The 12,206-nt window shown below is 51.0% G+C and overlaps 1 protein-coding gene across 6 annotated transcripts in view; it reads right to left on the reverse strand.

Annotated features, from left to right (window-relative positions):
• The window catches only part of LOC142592745 (cell adhesion molecule Dscam1-like), a 130,106-nt gene that overhangs the window by 90,207 nt on the left and 27,693 nt on the right, over positions 1-12,206 (reverse strand). The window contains exons 1-2 of one of the 6 annotated variants that reach the window (XM_075704381.1): positions 8,993-9,108; positions 7,991-8,281 (exon numbers count right to left, since the gene is read on the reverse strand). The exons of 4 other annotated variants lie outside the window; for them this stretch is intronic. In XM_075704381.1, the coding sequence (XP_075560496.1) occupies positions 7,991-8,281; positions 8,993-9,071 (370 nt within the window). In that variant the 5' untranslated portion in view covers positions 9,072-9,108. Of the gene's footprint in view, positions 1-7,990; positions 8,282-8,992; positions 9,109-11,383; positions 11,669-12,206 lie in introns of those variants that run through there. One more of the 6 variants, XM_075704382.1, reaches the window with a different exon arrangement.

Raw genomic sequence — 12,206 nt, forward strand, 5'->3', positions numbered from 1 at the left:
TTGATACTTACGTACAACCAATATCACACTGATCGTACCTATGGCTGGAAAGACCATCTAACTGGCGCGGTCCTATAGCGATCGAAGTTGAATTACAAGCACTATTTCGCCTTTCTAACAGTCGCGCTGGCTCCGTGGCCGCGGCAACGTACTGTTGAGAATGAGGTCCTGGGTTCACTTCCACGCCGCGCTGGTCGCATTCCGAATGGCAACCAAAGCGTTCGTTGAGTTGGGTTTAAAGGGACACTAAAGGTTACCAGAAACTCAAGTTAAAGTGGTAGAGCAATGTTCTAGAACGTCTAAGGCGTCAATATAATCGCGAACAGAGCTTTAGTAACCGAGAAATTGAGGTAAATGCATGACACGATTTGAGACCCCCCAGCGACATTCCGGTACTAGCCCGATGACGAAAGGACTCCTCATAATTTGTGTTACTAATACTCAACTACTCGTATTAAAAATATCATTTCATTCGATTATAAGACGGAAAAAAATGCTACTTGTCTACGTCTATTCGATTCTAAGAAAAAATAACATTTTGACGTTGCCCTTCAGTAATATGGGTGTTCGAAAGGTTTTGTTTTCGCTCGACTCTGCGCGCTCGACTCTGCGCCGCGCACGCTTTGGAGTTTCAGTAGTTTCGTTATCGCGTCGTGCTGTGAGGGTTCTGCTGGCTCGCGAAACTTTCATTTGGAACAAGCAGCGAGAATGCCACGTCCATGTGATGTCGTGGGAAGCCCTCGTTGCTTTCCCGCTCCGGAGAGCCGGTGTCGAGGCCGCCGTCGTAGTACGCAACGACGCCGGCAGTGCGAGCCCTCAGCAGCAGGTCGCGCTCGTCGGTGCTTAAATCGCTGAAGTTGAGCCCACCATCGCGAGCCAATCTGTCGGTGTCAGGGTCCATTGCGACGAGCGTCGAAGTTAGCGTCATAGAATGAAGTACCAGCTTATGGGCGTCTTGCGCTGGAGTTTGAGGTATAGTAGCGGCGCCTGGTGGCGGTGCGGGAAACGACATCTGGGTCGTGCCAGCTTGGGTCGTATTGAGCCCTGGCTGTGGCGAAGCACGTTTCTAGGCCGAGTTTTGCGTCGATTCGCACATTTTTATGCGCTGTTGCGAGTGCGAAAAGGCTCGTCGCTTCTCATAGACAACGCCGACCACGCTGCTAGCTCGCCGCAGCCTATATTTTAACGAAAACGGACTCTCCGTGTGCCGTGGGACGTAATGTGGAAAGTATTTCGTTTCTCCTTCCGCTAGCCACCATACTCCCGCTTTCGCTCTGCTGTCGGCTCTGTCTTGGCTCTGTTTCTGGCCGCGCGTTCGCGTTTTGCGCAGAAAAGCCGTAGCGCCGTCTGCGGACGCCGTTCTACTCACCGATGGCGCAACGTCACTATGAGACCATGATGTCAGTACTCCTCGATCGGAGGGCGGGCGATTTGAACTGCGCTAGAGGTACGCGGACGCTTCAGAACGCATTTTCTCTTAAAATAAGTCTCTCCTTGGCACGAAACAAGCGTTTCGAGGTTTCTGTGATGGTATTTCAACAGTCCACGTTGACTTAATAGTAACCTTTAGTGTCCCTTTAAGTGCATACTAGGAAACTCCGGGCGTAGCTCTCGTCATCAGTTTCATCGTACTACCCTCCTTCCTCATCACATCCTATTTATGTGGCTTTTCCCCCAAACCTCTTCCGCAGCGTGGAGTACAGGCCACTCAGGCAAACCTCTCCACCTTTCTGCTAGTAAACGCTCTCTCTCTCTCTCTCTTGCGCAATCATTCACAACAGTGAACATAATTTATGCCCACTATACAGGTTTGAAACGCGAAACCTCATCAGGTATCGCACTGCTACGCTAGTTGCCCGTAAGAGCGTCCATGGTTCTTCGCGTTAGCTGGACTAGACACAACGAAAGCGTGGTTTCGCGAGATCTACGTCCATGGTTACATCGAACACGGACACTTCGAGCGAGCCGTATTAGTAGAAGAGAGAGGGAAAGCAACGGGAGCAACGGCAGGAAAGTCGATCAGAGGAGCATCCGGTTTGGCACCCTACACTCGGGATAAGGGAAAGGAGGGAACAGAAAGAGGAACAGATTGAGCATCGAGTGTACGCGGGAGGATGCGCAGGAGCACTATGAGCGGTCTGCCAAGCCGGCGCACTTCAAGTACTGTACCATCGCACGAATCGCTTTTCTTGCGCCAGTGAAGGACGCGCCCACGGTCCTAATATCTTTGACTCAGAGAACGGTCTGGAGACCATACAGAAATTGCGCGGCAAAGGCGGGGCCTACCTTCCACTATCAACGCCGCCGTAGCGCTGTCGCGGCCGAAATCGTTGCTCACGGTGCAGGTGTAGTTTCCGACGTCCTCGGCGGTCACCCGCTCGATGGTCAACGTCACGATGTTGTCGACGACCACTCGAGAATGCTTCCTCGCGTTGCTTGCGATGACCCTGCCGTCGTGCTGCCAGTCGAAGCGGAGCGGCTTGCGCCCGAGCGCAGCGACGCACGCGACGCTAACCTCCTCGCCGGCGTTGACGTTCGGCGGGAAGGCGAACGGCTGGATTCGTGGTTGATCTGCGCGTGAAACAGCCACGGCCCGTGGTGTGGTGTGTGCGCACGCACCGTTCGCCCAAAAAAGTTGCGAGGCCACTGCGTGAAATGACGGGCACCGTTTCTGTCGGGCCGTGCCGAAATCTCACCGGCCGCGCTGCGGTTATTCGTCCACCTGCACACCATTATTCGTCCACCTGCACGCCGCTACCTAGCGGTACTTTCAAGCATTTCCGCATTCTTCTTTTTAACCTCTTGCGTTCGCAGTCGCTGGGCTACTGAATTTAGCAGCATACGTCGGTCTGAGCAGTCCTCGACCCAAAATAGCATTTCGACGAAACTATATAAGGTGAAGTCGCGCCGCTTAGTTAGTGTTTGTTTATAGCTTACTGTGACATTTTCGCCGCATGTCAGAGCGGTTCCCTGTTGCGACCCCTCTACGATACATCTCGCATAGTGCTGCTTGTGTGTGCGTGTGTGTGTTTAGAGTTGGAATTGTGCTTGCCAATCGTTAAATTCGTGACCTCGCCTTTCGTGTGCCATCACTTGATCTCATTCTCAACATGAATGCAAACCAACACGCCTAGCCTAATGTTGTTAGACGTCCGACTGAGTTGACGGCAACCACCTGCTTTGCAACTCGGTGGCGCAGTTCTAGCGGAATTTTTTCGCTAGCTCTGTCCGATCATTTTGCTTGTCTAACCGTGAAACTGCGGCTTTAGTGCTTGGCGGATATGTCGAGGAGTGTCCAGCGATCGTAGTGAAATCACCCGCTTTAGCGAACGGAGGCCAATGTTTCCGCCGACTGTCACTTATAATAAAGATCCCATGAAATCGCTGTTCATGAAGATCTTCCGGAAGACTGAAGAGTTATATTATTTCTCTAGAAACAAAGGGTGCGCGGCAAAAGCTGCCTTGAAGCAGCTTGACGTATCCCGGGGCCCGTTTATAAAATTAGAAGTTGCTATAGACGCAAACAAGCGGCCAAGATTTTTGATATATTTTCGGCGTCACAGCCACAGAAACTGACAGCTTAGAATTTCTTGAAGCGAAGTCTCGTCAATAATCGTTATACCGATTTGCGAATACTTTTAGCGCATACTGGCGACGTCTGAACGTTTTAGCGAAATCCTCTCAAGAAAAATGTCGGAACTCGCCTCGGTACTTTCAGAGCAGCTAAAACAGAGCACGGCCCGGCAGGAACTCCGGTCATACTAGCAGTGGCTTCGAAACTTACGGCAAGGACTCGCAAGTATGTGCTACAACCGTGCAAAAGTACGCGAGCATGCGTTTAAGCCAGCTGGTTAAATACCTTGCGTCGCCGCTCGTGTGAAACGAAGTGCCGCGAAAGCGAGGATAGCTGTCGTCAGCTTGTTCTTGGTGCTTGCGGTAGCCATGGTGTCGTCGGACAAACTGAGCTGTCTGCGCACCTTCGTCGGTGCGCGTGGTAGTGCGGTGACTCTCTCTCTCCGTGGTCCTGTGACACGGCACCGCAATGCGCGTGCTGGGACCGCACGCTTGGGCAGCTAGCGCCACACCGGGGCAACTTCTGGAAATAAATGATTGTGTCCTCCCAGCAGAAGTCTACGAGTGAGAGAGAGCCTGTGTTCTTTCATGCTTGACATTGGTCTCCTTTTGTGTGTTAATGTTGTTCCTTCTGAATGCTCTTTCTCTCTTTTTTTTGACAAATTATTAGTTTCTTGGCTGCTTTCGTGAGGCCGCGGTGTACCATTGAGTGATGGAATGCCGGGCATATTTTATCCGTATACGCGTCGGCACCGTTCTTGGTCCTTGCCAGTACTTCATTTACACAGCTCGGAGCGCGGTTACTCTTTCGCAAGTGCAACACGTTGAAACGATGTTAGTCGCTCTTCACGGTTGCGCGTCCGCAGGCCCGGGTTTCAGTTTTGAGAAGCCCAGTTTGAACACGAGAAAGACCGGCAGGTTTGCACCATGTAGGGAATAGCACTGTACCATCAACAACGCGCATGCGCCGTGCAACGCTCAATTGTTAGAAACATTGACATTCCGAGTGTGACGGAGAAAAAGACATAAGAAGGAAACGGAAACGATGTGTCCTTTTACAGATACAGCGAGAAGGAGGCGCAAGCACAGCCGTTGCTTCAGTCGCTTGTTGCGTTAACAGAAGCTCGGAACAGAACTGACTGAACAATTGAAACTATAGTGCTAAATATTCATTTCCACGTTGGCTGACTAGGTCCCGGCGTGCACTGTCCGCCGCGCCGGCTTAGTAAAAAGAATGCACGGCATTCAACCGCCGAGGACGAGGTTGCGGGTACGATTCCCGGGACCGCATTCCGATGGGGCTTAATGGTAAACGCTCGTGTGTTTGCATTTAGGTAAGAACCCTCATCCGAAGCCATTCACTACCACGCCTCTGATAGCACCCGATGTTGCTTTGTGACGTTAAACCCCACGAATCGATTAATTGGCCAATCAATCTCGGCACACTAACCTGTGACGAGCAGTTCGGCGCTGTGGCTGTCGCTCCCGACCTCGTTGGAGACGCGACACGTGTAGTTGCCCACGTCTTCAGCGGTGACCTTCGAAATGGTAAGCGTCGACAGCGTATCCGTCAGCTGCCGAGGCAGTGCCCTGATCCCCTCGTCCAAGGGACGGCCATCCTTAAACCAGGCAAACTTTAGCGGCTGGCTTCCCCGAATGGCGATGCAGGACACCACCAGGGTTTCGAGCAGGGGGTGATCCTTGGCGATGTACACGGGTTGCAGCTTCGGGGCTTCTGCTCAAATGCGTACGAAGAGGTCGAGGAATTACTTTTTCTCTGCTCTAATTCCCTACACTTCTTCGCCGAGCTTTATTTACCTTGTGCCGCCGCTGTAACGAAGATCAGGCACGGCCCGAGTAGTGATCCAACAATCCCAAGCAAAGTAGACGGAACCATTTCAATGGGCGACTATAGCGACTGCAATGCGTGTGCTCTCTTGAGGCGGATTCGGCGCTGGTTGCTTGAGGTCGCTGTACAGGCAGCCACTGATGCAGACAACTGGCGCCACACTTAGTCGAAAGCAGCAACTATGTCGCTGATGTGAGGCGCCGTCTTTGAAAGAGCGCTCGAGAAGTTTTGAGCGGGATACACAGTACTTTGGCAATACTTATAGTAGTATTGACCAACGCTGGACGGCGCATTGTGAATTCAATCTTGAGTGGAGAAAAAAAGGAAAAGCAAAATAAAGAACAAAGAAAATAAAGAAAACGAGAAGGGACACATAGCGGCAAAAACCGCAAGATCGAAGTTAGTCACGTTGCCAGCATGGAATGTCGAATAGCGCGATTGTGCAAATGGTGAAGTACAGGAGAGAGAGAAAGAGGGAAAGGGAGATGCTCTAGGAGCCAAATATATGCTGCTTAGTTCACGAAACAGCGCAAATATCTCGAAGACGGTGTTTTCCCTATATCACATCATCACTCGTATAATAGCACTTGAAATGTTTTGCCAACTGAACCGAGCAAGTACGCTTTTTTTTTTCATAATCACGAGGACATTGAAACCTTTATAGGTGTTACTGTATACCTAGCCGCTATCAGGTCATATCATCACCATGATCATGAGACCAGCGGTTCCGTTTTAATTATATTACCACAAAGCATTACCAAATAAGCGCTTTGTGTTTTCATTCATCTTTTATGGAAGAACGTTGCCGCGGCTGTAAAAATGCGAAGATAAAAAATTTTGCTGCGACCCACCGGCAACCACGAGCTCTGCCGTAAAGCCGTCGCTCCCCGCGGCGTTGGTGGCGGTGCACGTGTAGTTTCCGACGTCCTCGGCACCGACGTCGAGCACGGTGAGGAGGGACACCGACGCGGTGACCATCTTGGAGATGGCTTTGCGTCCCCCAACCGGCAGGGGTCGGCCGTCTTTGAGCCACTCGAAATGCAGCGGCTGCGCGCCTTGACTGGCGATGCAGGTGACGGCGATGGCCTGTCCCAGCGGATGATCCTTGGGAAATGCGAAGGGATGTAGTCGAGGTGGGTCTGCGACGGAAGAGACGGTTTGACCAGTGCGCGCATAATCACTTCCGGGCCTGGAAGTAAGTTTGCGTCGATTCGACGTCCGATGAAGTGTCGGCCTACCTGCTCCAGCCTCGATGCTCGACGCTAGCGTCGTCGCCAGAAGGATGGTCACCAGCATGGCTTAGGACAGCCGTCCGTGAAACCAAGACGTCTCGTGCGGTCTCGGTGCACGGAAGCTCGCTTTTATAGCTCGCTGTGAGCGTCGAACATAGGGCAACTGCGCACCATGGAACATGTGGCGCCCCATGGAGGCAGACTGCGTAAGTAGGAGCGGTGTGACCACAAGGCGCGCCAGAGCAAACGAGCGAAACGCAGAGTGGAAGCTGCATCGCCGCGACCTTCACAGGGTGGAGTTTTTCATGTGGAAAAATGCGCGTGATGTTGCCCAGTGTTTCCGATCGTTGGTACAGTGTTCTCATCCGTCACCATGACATGGAAAAAGGTAGCACATCGCGCGCTGCTTGCGGTCTTGAATGAAACTTCGCTGCAAGGGAACACACCCTGCTGCACTACGATAAGGTTGTGCGAAATCCAGTTAGTATTTTCACCAGATGAGAATCCGGTGCACGCGAGCGACGTCTACTTGAAAGCGAAGGACGAATTTGTATGTGCTTTGTATTTTGTCTTTACAGCGTTTGTAGTTCGAGCCTACTTACTGTCCGAGGTTGACGTGATCAATCTGGGAATGGTCTTCAAACGAAAGTAGCCGTTGCATGCGGATATTTGCCGGATATCCTCTCGGGTTGTCTCATTTCTGCCTGGTCGGTTTTCTCTACGCCAGGCATAGCCTGTATCGTGTGTGCCTGCTGCGATGTGGGAGGAACGCTTTGTTCTTATCGCCTCAGACGCGGCTCGAATTCGTGTCGCGTCGTGGGTTGCGTGGAAATGGGCGAGAGTACCTTACGCAAAGAAGGGATACCGTTTTGATGGCGACTTTCCTTTTTTACTTGTCACCATGCATGACTATCGAAGTTGACCTTGACTGTCACCGCAACAATAGTGGTTCATCGGCCACGCTGGCTGTTGCTGAGCTCGAAATGGTGGTTTCGGTTCTCACGCAAAAAGCTCGGCGTACTTAGATATAGGTGCATGCTGACGAACCCCACGTTGTCAGGATTAATCCGCAGCACCCACCCACTACAGCGTTTCCTTGCGAACTTAAACTCTATTATTATTATTATTATTATTATTATTATTATTATTATTATTATTATTATTGACAGCAAAACTTTTCAAAGTTTTCGCATATCTGGCTCTGCTGCTACTCGCCGTTGCCTCCGAGATCATGCGGGGATACCGTGACAGAAGACGCAATGGAGCGATCTCGGAGGCCACGTCCTCGCGCCCGTAATTGGCGGTGGCGGCCGTCAGGCGCCGCCTCTTGTCTCACCTGTGACGAGAAGCGGCGACGTGACGCTGTCCGAGCCGGCGGCGTTGCTGACGGTGCACGTGTAGTTGCCGATGTCTTCGGCGCCGACTCGCGGTATCGTGAGTGAGGAAGCAGTGTCGGAGAGCTGCTTCACCTGGTTCCTGGCGCCACCGCTACTCAGTCTCGACCCGTCCTTGAACCACGCGAAGTGTAGCGGTTCGCTTCCTTCGAAGACGGCGCAGTGCACGGTCACTTTCTTCGAGGCCTGCTTGATGACCGGAAAAGTGAAAGGTTGCAGCCTCGGCGGCTCGACTGAAAGTGTAGTGTGGCTCTGTTAAGGGAGCTTCGATGGAGCCCTCTAGAAGGGCTCGTCGAGACAGCATTGGACGTCTGCTCATTGTTACTGCGACAGCAGTTGAAAGCTGCAAAATCTGTTTGCCGAGTCCGTCCTTTCCGCTACGCCGTGACGCAACTTCCTCGTTCCCACCCTCAGTATATATGGCTAAAAAAAAATTTTAAAAATGCGCAGATTCGCCCTTGAATCGCCGCGCGTTGTAGAACTTGTACCCTTAGGCAATGGGAAGACACGCTGACTGTGGAGCGAGCTATAGCGCAACCCTTGAACATCTGCGGGGTTTTGTGCTGCACTCACAACTCTGAGACAGGCGATGTTTGTGCTTGTATTTCGAAGGTCGCGACGAGCAGACTGTACCGAACAAAATGACGTTGCCGAAAGCTGGAGGAGTTGGTTTATTTGGCATTATGACACGTAGTTTTCAGGAAAATACGGCAAACACAAACGCGAAATGCATAAGCACTCATTCTGGGCCCGTCCTGTGCATTTCGCACTTGTGTTTCCTCCTCCTTGCCGCTTCAACTACGAAGATGAATTTCTATGCATCGCGAAGATGTCCAAATATGATGACGGCGCCCACTGTGAGTGCCTGCTGCTGTCGCAGTAAAATGAGTTCTGCGTCGGAGAAATCGCTGCACTCCGCTGACGTATTTCCGGGCAACGCTCACCTGCGAGTTCCGCTCTCCCGCATGTTGTAACAGTGACAACGATGATCACGAGGACTGACGTTGGTAAGCGGAGCTCCATGGCTGCCGCGTGGAATTCGAGCAGCCCGACAGGCAAGTCGGCGCTCCTCCGTCGAATACGGGCGGAGTCTTCTCGCCTGCCGCACGGCGAACGTCATTTGAACTTCTGTGCGGACAGCTAGCGCCACACCGTGGAGATAAAGGTAACGTACGAGGCTCGTGCCGCAGATGGACCGCATTTTGAACATACCCTGATGAACGGACGTGCCTGCGCAAAGAGTGTCGGTGGAAGAGTGCACATGTACGCTGAACACTCATCTTGGATGAAATGCCGCCGTAATGTTGAGCTGATTACGTCTGCGTGTTCCGAAGGCCGAGAACTGATTTGAAAGCGTTCTGCGCGCTAGAAAGAGCGGCGGAAGGCAGAGATGGGGAAAATCGGCCAGACGGGCGCCACGTTTGCTACCCTGTCCAGGGAGAAGGAAAAGAAGGAATGAAATGGGGGTGGGAGTGAACGCTGCTCGCTCAGAAAATGTCATAGCGTAGTATATTTACAGACGGTCATTCCGGTCGGTGTACGCGTACTGCAGCAGCGTTTTCGACGGGTGCGGTCATGGTTCCGTGGATTTCCATCCGCGAGAATGGTGTAGACTCGAGTCGTTTTTACAAGCCGATTCCTGAGGAAAAGACTGAAAGTCGCTTCGAGGCTTGCGGCACGAATCTGCAACGTGCCTGAATGTCCCGAATGAACAGCAATGACGACTGAGCTGAATTTTCAAGCCGGTCACGTGATTCGACGGACATTTTGGACATTCCATCTGATTACAGACGAACAGATTACAGATCACACTCCGAATCTTCCAGTGCGGAGGTAGTGTATGTGCGTTAAAGTCACGCGACGCTTAGCCAGCCTACGAAGGTCGTCATATTGTGAAAGACTAAGCTTTATACCAGCACAACGTTTTCGACGGGTACTGAAATCAAACGAAACGAGCGTTCTGACATTCCACCTCCGTAGCAACTTGCGAAGGGAAATGCAGGCGATTAGCCCGAGTGGCAGGGCTGGCTAGAAACTAAAAAAAGATGCTATAATCGGAACGCTTGATAATTGACTGATACGAGTTGAACGCGTTCCAAAGCAGTGTAATCGATGCTAGAGACGCCTCAGGGACTACGTATTAATTTGGAACTGCAATTCTCTAACGTGCGACTAAATGCTTGATAACCAGGCGTCTGCCATTTCATCTCTCCCTTCCGTCCATAGCAATGCGGCCGCTGTGGCAGTGAACCCAACCCGCTACGTAGTCCTGAGCACTTTCGTAGCAGCCTAGAGGCAGCTTTGTGAAACCGGCACGAAGCTGCAATCCCGTAGCGCTTCGATTTGTTAGCTTCTTAGCGCACGCCTGCTTCCTTAATTGAATGTAGAAAAGCGAAGAAAATCGTTTGAGGCACGTTAAGTTGCATACAAAGGGGGACAATGTGTTTGACAATACTAATTTGTTCGGCTATATACAGTGTGTCCCACATAACTTGAGCCACGAATTAAAAATGAAAGGCGCTTCAGAAGCGTATTGAACCGAACGCATACCATTCGCAATAGCCTATAATAACTCAGACATTTCTTTCTTTGTTTTCCCCATAAATCACTAATTGATTAAGCTTAATTGCCCAACCTTTCAATTATTGGCCGTGGACCCCAAGTGTGATACTCAGATTTGTGGTGAACCTTCAGAAACCACCGATCGAGTTGTTCCCTTCACGATACGTCTCACGTAGTCCTTTCTACCGGGTTGCAAAGAAAGCCCGCGAAATATGAAACATGCCACGTGGCGAAGCGTTTGCGCACTGCTGTTGTGCTCAAGCGTGCGTTCGCTGAACAAGGTCTTGTTTCATATTTCGCGGGCTTTCTTTGCAACCCGGTACAAAGGACTACGTGAGACGTATCGTGAAGGGAACAACTCGATCGGTGGTTTCTGAAGGTTCACCACAAATCTGAGTATCACACTTGGGGTCCACGGCCAATAATTGAAAGGTTGGGCAATTAAGCTTAATTAATTAGTGATTTATGGGGAAAACAAAGAAAGAAATGTCTGAGTTATTATAGGCTATTGCGAATGGTATGCGTTCGGTTCAATACGCTTCTGAAGCGCCTTTCATTTTTAAAATTCTTGGCTCAAGTTATGTGGGACACCCTGTATAGCTGAAGTAACAGTTGGGTAAACGTTGTGCGCTACGTTCGCGCTCACAAATATCTGCTCAGAATAAGTGCTTGCGTAAGAACAAGTACAAGAATGCAAGCTTGCTCTTACGCGCGCGAATGAAGAATGCGATGAATGCACCCACACACACAAAGCCTGTACACAACGAACGTACCGGTTACGAGCAGGGCAGCGGTGTATCGGTCGCTGCCGGCGACGTTTGAAACCGCGCACGTGTAGTTTCCGATGTCGGCCGCCGACACCTCGTGTACGGTCAGCGTAGACATCTTCCCGGCGACGTGCTCCACGATGAGCTTGGCGCCGCTCTCGATCTTCTCGTCATTCTTGAGCCAGGCGAACGAGAGCGGAGCCTCTCCTTCCGTCGCGAAACAGGATACGGTGATGTCCTTGCCCACTCGGTGCTGCTTGGGAAACGAGAACGGCTGGATCTTGGGCTTTTCTGAAAACGGAGCGCGAAGCGTGGCGCCAACGGACCTTCGAGTTATATTCTTTGCGTGCTTTTGTTAGAAATTTCAGTTTCCGGTTACGTGGCCGGTACGATCACAGTCGACCCCTGTTACTAGGAACCCAGCTGTGGTGAATTACTGGTTGCGGTGAAGCAAATTTAAAAATATTCCATCGCGCTATATTTGAGTGATCCGAAAGCGCAAGATTATATTCTGTATAGAGCAAATCAAACTTATTGTTGAGCGCGTCTTCGAAACGTGCAGTCGGGAGCAATACGAGAAAGGACACGGTCCGTTTCTAAGCAACGATTACTCCTGATATGCGGATTCAAATCTGGCATGCTAACGTCTAAGAATAGCTCTTCCGTCGGACATTTACTCTAATTTTCTTTATGCGAGGCATATTTTTTTAGCCAGTGCGGCCGGACTCTTGAAGAAAGAAAAAAAAAAGGAATATGTTCGAGGAAAAAGGAATAATGTTCGAGGGTATACTTAATATTTCCAAAACCACTTCGGTATAAGGTATAAGGC

Source organism: Dermacentor variabilis, chromosome 9, assembly GCF_050947875.1.
Source record: "Dermacentor variabilis isolate Ectoservices chromosome 9, ASM5094787v1, whole genome shotgun sequence".
Lineage (NCBI taxonomy): Eukaryota > Metazoa > Arthropoda > Arachnida > Ixodida > Ixodidae > Dermacentor > Dermacentor variabilis.